This window comes from Numida meleagris, chromosome 14 (assembly GCF_002078875.1).
Source record: "Numida meleagris isolate 19003 breed g44 Domestic line chromosome 14, NumMel1.0, whole genome shotgun sequence".
Classification (NCBI taxonomy): domain Eukaryota; kingdom Metazoa; phylum Chordata; class Aves; order Galliformes; family Numididae; genus Numida; species Numida meleagris.
This window is the reverse complement of record NC_034422.1, coordinates 6887425-6896308: the sequence shown is the minus strand read 5'-3', so window position 1 is coordinate 6896308 and position 8884 is coordinate 6887425. Positions and strand designations below refer to the sequence as shown.

General features: G+C 53.9%; 1 protein-coding gene across 4 annotated transcripts; it reads right to left on the bottom strand.

Annotated features, from left to right (window-relative positions):
• Positions 29-8771, bottom strand: DAO (D-amino acid oxidase). Of its 4 annotated transcripts, XM_021413264.1 has the most exons (13): positions 8662-8762; positions 7733-7915; positions 7347-7641; positions 6266-6463; positions 5643-5757; positions 5394-5470; positions 5047-5112; positions 4752-4806; positions 4313-4417; positions 4152-4234; positions 3194-3311; positions 2927-3025; positions 29-2165 (listed from the first exon to the last, which is right to left on the bottom strand). In XM_021413264.1, the coding sequence occupies exons 4-13, from the start codon at positions 6457-6459 to the stop codon at positions 2046-2048; spliced, it is 1032 nt and encodes a 343-aa protein (XP_021268939.1). In that variant the 5' UTR covers positions 6460-6463; positions 7347-7641; positions 7733-7915; positions 8662-8762; the 3' UTR covers positions 29-2045. The 4 variants fall into 4 exon arrangements, with proteins under 4 accessions (XP_021268939.1, XP_021268938.1, XP_021268937.1 ...); XM_021413263.1 differs by having other exon boundaries at positions 7347-7644; positions 7733-8771; XM_021413262.1 differs by having other exon boundaries at positions 7733-8771.

Here is an 8884-nt window from a genome sequence, read left to right as displayed (position 1 = left end):
TAATAAGAAGAAAGCGTCACGCGCAAGGTAGTTGGCTATGATCTTTATTGTGCACACACGTTAAATTGTAGCCTTTTAGAAAATAAGCAAAATCAGAAACTGCAAATAAAACCCCACCCCCAATCATTTCTGTTTGTTTTCTAAGAGGCCCCACACGACTCCATTTGTCATCCTGACCAATGCAGGACAGCTGCTCCTACAGGCTCTGAGATCAAAAGAATCAACTGCTTTTTGCCAGCTCGCTTCTTTCTGTTTGGAGTTACAGCAGTGCAAATAGAACACAGTCCTTAATATCTCATATTTGGAAGAAGTGAACTCAAGTGGATGCCATTTTGCTGGACGGCTCCTACTCAAGCACTATCACAGATCATTAGGCTTAGCATCAATCAGTGGTAAATGTTCTCCAGATATTGCCTTTTCACTGTCCTTTTCTGGATGATAACCCTCTGAATGTGACTGCAGTCCATCAGGTGAGCTGCCAGATGAAGAGGGAAACCCTTTGGCAGACAGACTGGACAAGACAAGAGCTCCTATTCCCATGCAATGGCACTGCAGGTGTCACAGCAGAGGCAAGCACCAAGGATGCAAAAGGTTGAGAGGAAGGAAAGGGGACAGGGCAGCACCTCTGAGAAATTCTGGCCCTTACAGTGAGAGAACTGCTGCTGTGTTTGTACAAGGGCAGACGCTGAGCTCATGTGCTCAGCCAAGATTCTCAGGTTGTTCCCACTGCTCACGACGTGTAAAACTTGGGAATTTCACAGTGTGAACAGTTACACAGCATTCAGTGGAGAACCACGTCACGGGGAGGTCTCCTGGGGCTGTGCTGGCACAGTGACCTCCACAGCACTTCAGAAATGGAGACAAGCCTCATACATGCCTGGGGGCAGCAGGTCTCCTGTGTGTGGATCATATCCTGCAGCACTGAGCACTCACCCTTGGGGAATCTGAAGCATCACGGCAGGTCCTTGGGCAGGGTGCTGGGTCTGTGGGACTGCTGAATCCAGGATGAACCCAGCTGCACTGCAGCAGCTCTCATTCACTGGTATGGCACTCTGGATCTGAGGCTGATGCTTCCTGACCTCACAGCACCTTTCTGTTTGTGAAATACTTACAGCAGGAAAGGCACGTGGCATGGAACAGGAGCCCAAAGCTCATCTCCAGAACAATGCCTGGGACCCCTGGAAGTGACACTGACCACCTCCTGCTCCTTGCTCCAATAAGAGTCACCCTCCTGGGTGCTGTCCCTGCCTCCTCCCATTGGCACAGCCCCGGGGCTGCCTCCAGCCCCATCTCACAGCTGAGGGAAATAGGAAACCAAAGTGCCCATGGGAGTTTTAGGGACAAGAACAGCTATTTGGTGTATGTGCTGTGCTATATATAGGATCTGGCAAGTACACAGAGCTGGAACATGTTGCTTTTGTTACTAAAAACATCATTTGGAAAGCCCATTTTAGGTAACCGCTGCTGTCTGCTGCCAGATACACTAACCAGGTGCTGAAGACCCGTGCTTTGTCCTGGCATGAATGTAAGAAAAGCAATTGTAAGCGGAGCACGTGCTTGTGGGGCTGTTGTCACTTCCCTGGGAGCTTCTTCCTACTAAGGAGCTTTTGCCTCCCGGGGGGAGCTCACAAATCCAATTATACACTGGGTGTCTGAGCAGCCAGCAGAGACCTCGTGTAGCACCAGCTCGCTTTCAGATCCTGTCCCACTGTGCAGATGAACTGCAGGACTGCCAAGGCTTCAGCTGAACTCCACCTGCCCTTTGCAGACTGATCCCTGGGACAGAAGTGCACTTTGTCACAGATAATTAGTCCATGTTTTAAAGCACTTCCTTTGGGTAGGTTGCATGAGGCCATGGTGGAGGAAATTCGGCCGTCTGGCAAACGGCAGCAGCAGAACTGGCAGCAACCCGAAAACAAGACAGGAGGAAGCAGCAGCGAACCTGGCAGGAGTGTCAACAGCCTACATGCACCACTGTTACTTGCATCTTTTTGCTGTGATTTCTAAGCTACTGTTATCGCAATAATCCCAGGTGAGCAGGCAACTCACAGGCGGGACTGGGACTGCTTCTCCTGCAGGATGTTCCCGAGCAGCCGGGCTGCAGCCATGGCACAGCCCCAGTGGATGGTGATCCCAAAGCCGCCGTGGCCGTAGTTGTGTATGACCTGCCGGGGAGAGAGGGAGTCAGAACACAGCAGCACTCACCACCCTGCTCCTCAGAGCACACGGGGTTTGCTCCTGACAAGGTAAATTGCTTTGCTTCGGCTGGAGCCCCACTCGCTGCCAAGGCAGCGTAGATACGATGTGCTGATAAAGGAACAGAACGATCCATACAGCAATTCAAAGACAGCCTCACTTTGAACCACGTTCTGGGCTTTGCCTAAATACACTGAGCCCTTTCCGAGGCCTTTCCAGCTGAAAATTCAATCTATTTTCACTACGCTTAATTACATTTTGCAGTCACCATCCCCTTTGGAGCTTTAATCTTTTCTTCAAAGCTGCACAGAGGCACGTACCCGAACCCGTTCCCTCTGTAGGGCTGTGGATGAGCTTCGAGCTGAAGTGCTGAGGAGTGATGCACTCCTACATGGACAGGGCCGTGCTGAGGCTCCAAGAACAGTGGCACACCGCAGCTGGTGCCATTCCCAACTCCCTTCTCTTAAAGGAGACATAGGCAGGGCCAGCAGGACTTGGTGCCTCAGAATTTTACTGTGTCCATTAAGGACTAAGCTCCAACTGCAAGTTTTCCTTTGGCAGTAACGCTCTCCCCATAAAATCCATCACAATGTTTTCAACACTTATCTCGAGGATTTGCCATTAGGAGAGGGGAGATGGAGCGAGGACCGCTGGCAGCGTGGCTGCAGAGCAGCAGCCAAGTTTGTAGCTGCTAGCACCCAATTAGTGCCACAGTTAATGAGCACAGTACCTCTGTTCTTGAGTGCCCATGGCCAATGCTTTCTCGCTCCAGGCGGATGCTGGGACGCGCCGGTCTCAGGCCGCTCCACTCCTGCACAATCTCTGCTTTCTGAAACCAGAAGCCCATCAGCCCAGCCAAAATCCTCCCAACAACCCCACCAGGAAGGTGTGAGCAGTGAAGAGGTGCACAGAAACACCTCCAGCTCTCAGGGTTTGCTGAAGGGAGTCACCATGCACTGCTGATTTGGGGGTTTGGTGCCAGGCTGGAGTCACCCACCTGCAGCGCGGGCAGCAGCCTGCAGCACCTCTCCCAGATGGATTTGTGGTCCTGAGCACTGTTCTCTTCGTTCCAGTTGCCTTGCTGGTAGATGCCTCCCAAAACCGTGAACTCACTCCTGCACCAAGAGCACAGGGCAATAAGTGGTCCCTAGCATCCCTGGTGCTACCAGCTGGAGGCACTCACTGTGCCATGCCCACAGCACGCTCCTGCCTGAGGCATCCTCACGAGCCAAGCAGGCAGGAGAGCAGTGCCTGAGCGTCTGCTTGTGGGTAAGTTGTTCATTAAACACTATCAGCACCCAAAAGGCCTTGGCAAAGCAAAGGGCTGATTTCATCTCCTATCAAACAGGGTGAGGGAATGGAATGCTCCCGGCAGGGAGCACAGATTCCCACCATGTTCTGCTCCCCTCAGAGCCAGCCTATGGCACAGCCAGCAAAAATAAACACGTGGAGAGAGGAATTTCTGTGGGGTTGGGACAGTGATAAGAGATCGCTAGGAGCACTTCAAGTGGGAGCTGTGAGCATTCAAAGTTCCTATTTACATCATGGCTTCTTGCCTAAACCTGGGAAGTGCCAGAAATGCAGCATTCAGGTTACAGCTTAAAAAACCTCACCGTTGCCAAAGTGCAGTGGATGGCTGCTCTCAGGGGGATACAGGCGGGATGCACAGCAGACATGGATTTATTTACCCTGCTGCTTAGCTCCCTGGGTACGTGCATCTGCTGCCATCTCAGAAAGATCCCAGCATCTCTAAGTAAGCTCCCAGAGGGAAGCAGGTGCCGGAGAAGTGCTGGAAGCTGGGCTCTGCCTGGCACTGCTGCTCCTCAGGCTCTGCTCCCCAGTAAGAGACAGGGGCAAGGAATGCAGAGCTTGTGGGCAGATGTAAGCAGGGAGCAGAGCTGGGGTTGGTGCTCTGAGTGCAGAGCACTGCTAGCGTTACGCTCGCTGCTACCTACCCTGGTATGACATAGGGTGAGCTGTAGATCCCCGACTCCATGTCGTGAGTGATGATGAAGTGCTTCACCCATGGGGCCAGGACCTGGGGGAAGAAGGCAGGAGGGTGACAACGGGTGACAGCCAGGACACAGGATGCATATGGGGCAGGCTGCAGCCTCACCTTGATGATCTGCCCACGGGCAGGCTGCAGTGCAGGGTCTGGCTGCAGCTCCCCAGCACGGATCCCGGTGCAGTTTATGACAACATCAATTCCCTGGGAAAACATCTACCGAGAGACAGAGGTGGTGCAGTGAGCAGCATGCAGACAGTGATGCTACCCCAGGGAGCACGAGATTCCTGCATCAACACCAAGCCAAGCATTTGGTCCCGCACTCTGGTAATGAATAAAACAGAAGGGCCAGACCCAGGGCACAGCTTCCTCAGCACGGCTCTTTTGTGTTTGCAGCTTAAGGCAAAGCCGCACTGCTGATGCTTGACTGCATCTTGGCTCCCCCCCAGCCCTAGGTTCTGCTGGAGCAGGGTGCTTCAGGGGAGGATGGCCCCATAACACCTTCTGCAGCAGAAATTCCAGGCTCATGCTCCCCACGTCCCCAGCTCACCTCCTCAAAGGACTCGACCTTCCTGTGGAAGAACTTCACGCCTCTCTGCGCTAGCCTGGAAGAGCAAGTTCATCTGTTACCAGCACATAAAAGCCAATGTACCATTCAAATTAATGCCTGTAATTGATGCACAGAGTAGGTACGGCTTGTTGCTCCTCGTAATAAACACTCATGGTCTTCTCAGCAGTTCTTAAATACTCTCCAGCCATTATTAGCTCATTTCCCTAATGGCGTGGAGCCCTGTTGAGCCCTCTAGGTCAACCAGGGAAGAGCAGCAGCAGGGCTTAATACTCACCTGTTGGTGAGCCAGGGCAAATAGCTCCTGCACTCCAGCATCAGTGCTGTGTTGAACCAGCCATAGCTGAAAGACACAAGGATAGAAAGTGATAAGGACCACATCAGCTGCCCAAGGGCAGCTGCATCCTCTCCCATGCACTGGCACAGCCAGGGCTTTATTTTTTCCCCTGTTTACTGCATAGCTGATTTTCTTCCCTGAGTTCAACAGTATATAGTGAAATGAGAGAGGGACCTGGAATGGTTTTCATGCATTGTTACTGCTTTCTTTGAGGTGATTCCTACTTCTTGCAAGGGAAGCAACTGTGATGGAGCCCAGAAACTCCTGGAAAAAGGTCCTCAAAGTACCTGTAGCCAGGGAAGAGTTCAAGCTCTTTCGGTGTCAAGTTCCTGAAGCCAAGGACAATGTTCTTCCAAGATGGATCCTGCAAAGGGGAGAAGGTCCGATGTCACTCAAAAGGCTGTAATCAATTGAGGTACTGCAGGGACAGGAGTGACAGAGATGTCCTGGCTGCCCAGCTCCAGCACAGAAACTCAAACCCGCCCAGTGCCCAGAGCTGGGGCCCTTCCTGTCCCCCCCCATGCCCTACTCCTTACTGGTACAGGCTGCTTAAACAGGTTGTATCCAGAAATCAGGAACAGTCCCATTTCCTTCGCTTCTGGTGAGTTGAGGTACCCCAGGAGGTGCTCAAAGGTCTCCTTGTTCCACAGCCTGCGTGGAAAAAACAGCAACACCAACTGCCAGCCCTTCAACTGGTGGGAAACTGCAGTGAGCAGGGATGGATGCTTCAGAGAACCATATAATCACAGAACTGTAGGGGTTGGAAGCGACCTCTGGGAATCATCCAGAGGTCAGGCATCCCACCCTTTAGATATTGATAAGCTTTGATCAATCCCCTCTCAGCCTTCTCTTCTCCAGGCTGAACAGCTTCAGGGGTTTCAGGGAAATCAGCAATGGGCCCGGTGCTCCAGATGTGGCCACCCCAGGGCAGAGCAGAGGGGAGAAGAACCTCGCTCACCCTGCTGCCCATGCTCTTCGTAACACACCCCAAGGTATCACCGGCCTTCTTGGCCATGAAGGCACACTGCTGGCTCCTGATCAACCAGGACACTCAGCTCATTCACCGCAGAGCTCCTCTATAGCAGGTCAGCCCCTAACCTGCGTACTTATCACAGAATGGCTTGGGTTGGAAGGGACCACGGAAGACGCTCCGACTCACGTCTCCTGCAGATTGCCGTGGTCACTCAGGTAGGGCTGCCACAGGCCCGCAGCCCCATCGCTGGTGGTGTGTGGTGTGAAGCGGTCGGCATAGACCTCCAGCTGCAGCTGGGGCACCAGCGCGTGGAAGCGGTCGTGGATACACAGGGCAGCGGACAGCCCGATCACTCCAGCCCCAATGACAGCGATGCGCATGGCTCTGCATGGTGAGAAAAAGGCCTGGAAGAAGGCACTGGGGCCGAGGTGGCATGGGGCTTCCTGAGACCAATCCAGTATGATCCCAGTTTGGCTGCTAGAGCACAGGAGGATTGTGCAGGGACTGAGCTGTCTTGGGGGCACTTTACGTGCAAACACTTTCCCCATAGAGTTTCCAAAATGCTCTTCAGCACCTGCCTGCAGTGAGCAGGCAGTGCAATCATGAATGTAGAGTTGCGGTGTGTCATGGTGGTGGGAAAAGTTTTCAACCATCGCTCTCAGCCCCTGTGCTCTTGCCAACAGCCCTGGCTCTGCGCATTGACCTGCGGTAGGCCTCCAGCATGATCACCATGGAGTCATCATAGAATCATTAAGGTTGGAAAAGACTTCAAAGATCATCAAGTCCAACTGCCAACTCATCCCCACCATGCCCACTAAACCACATCTCTAAGTGCTACATCTCCACATTTCATTGAATCATTAAGATTGGAGAAGACTACTAAGATAATCTAGTTCATATTTTAAAGCACTGGGTATAGCCATGGGCACCAGGCTGCCAGAAGCATGCCAGACCTGGTTTGGGGCAGGATTAGAAATTCTGCACCAGTTTTATTTGGATAAGGTGAAGCACAGCACCCCTGTGACACTGCTCAGCTCGCAGCAGGACTGACGTCTGCTTGGGCTGCAGGATGAGTCATGGGAACGATGGGCAGCAGGACAGGGCCATGCTGCTTCCCATCTGCTGCCACTCACAGGTCAGAGCCAGCAGAAATCAGGGCTACTTCTGCCAAATGCAGCCCTGAGGACAAGCTGAGGAGGCATTCATCTGCCCTGTGAGCCTTCAGCTGGTCAATAAATAACAGAAACACAATTTTCCACCAACCTACCTGCAGAGTACTCCAGGCAGGCTCTGTGGGTTTTGGAGGCTTCAGCAGAGCCCCTGGTGCAGTGCAGCTTGTTTGCAGCCCCGCAGTCCAAGGTCTGAGCGCCCAAGGCTCACAGCCGCACCCTGTGCTGGGCAATGGGGTCAAAGTCTTTCCTCTGGTCCCAGGAGGTGGAGTCTGGTGCCCCATGGTCCATCCTCTGGAACCCCACAGGGTCACTGGGGTCCATGTCAAAGTCCCCAGCAGCAGGAATTCAGTCCTACAGGAGGCAGGGGAAAGGTGGGGGCAGACAGGCGCTCTGCTGAGACAAAGGGGAAAAAAACGTTATTCGAAGGCCTAAATTATTAAAGGCTTTACTTATAATCAGCAAAGCCTCTTAAACTAATTACCCTATTACTTGCCCGCTGCTTGCTTTTGGCACTGCTGACCCTTCACACTTTCTTCAGCTTGGTTATAATGTGGCTCCTTGATGCTGTACCTGGAAATGGAGGCTCTACAGATGCTCTACGGATGCCTTTTCACCCCTATGGCACCTCCGTGGGGTGTCTGGGGCACGTGGATGCAGCAGACAACTGATTTTTCATAGAATCAAGGAATCATGGAATGGTTTGAGTTGGAAGGGGCCTTAAAACCCATCCAGCTCTACCCTCTGCTATGGCACACCTCGCATAGAATCACAGAATTATTAAGGTTTGGAAGAGACCACTAAAATCACCACGTGCAACCCCAACCCACCCCCACCACGCCCACTAACCACATCCCTCAGTGCCACATCTCCACGTCCCTTGAACACCTCCGGGGACAGCCACCCCACTACCTCCCTGGGCAGCCTGTGCCAATGCATCACCACTCTTTCTGAGAAGGAAATGTTCCCAATATGCAACCCAACCCTCCCCTGGCACACTGTGAGGCCATCACCTCTTGTCCTATCACTGTTACTGGGGAGTAGAGACCCCCCCCCCATGATAACCTCCCATTAGGGAGCTGTATGGAGCACCCAGCTGTCACAGCCTGAACAGTGGCGGGGGCCCACCCAGCTCGGCCTTGGGCACCTCCACGGACGGGGCACCCACAGCTTCTCTGGATGACTCCACACCCTCACACTTTAGATTTTCCACCTCACATCTCACCTAAACCTACCCTCTGCCAGGCTAAAGCTGCTCCCCTTGTCCTACCACTACAATCCCCACAAAGAGAGGCACCGCAGAGCCTTCCCTCCCCCAGGCCGCACCCCCAAGCTCTCAGCCTGTCCCTATCGCACAGCTTCGAGCACCCCACAGCTCCATCTCCACACAAACTCTCAGCCCCCGAGGCCTACCCTCGGCGCAGGACCGACTAGGCCCCACCCCGGCTCGGGCCTGCCCCCTGCTCTGGCCCGCTAGGCCCCACCCGGACCCGCTAGGCCCCACCCCGGCTCGCGGCCTGCCCCCCGCTCGGGCCCACTAGGCCCCACCCTGCCGTTCCGTCCTCCCGCCCCTCAGCCCTCGCTCCTCCCCGCAGCGCGGCGGCCACCGGCGGGGCCCGGTGCTGCGCAGCCGCCG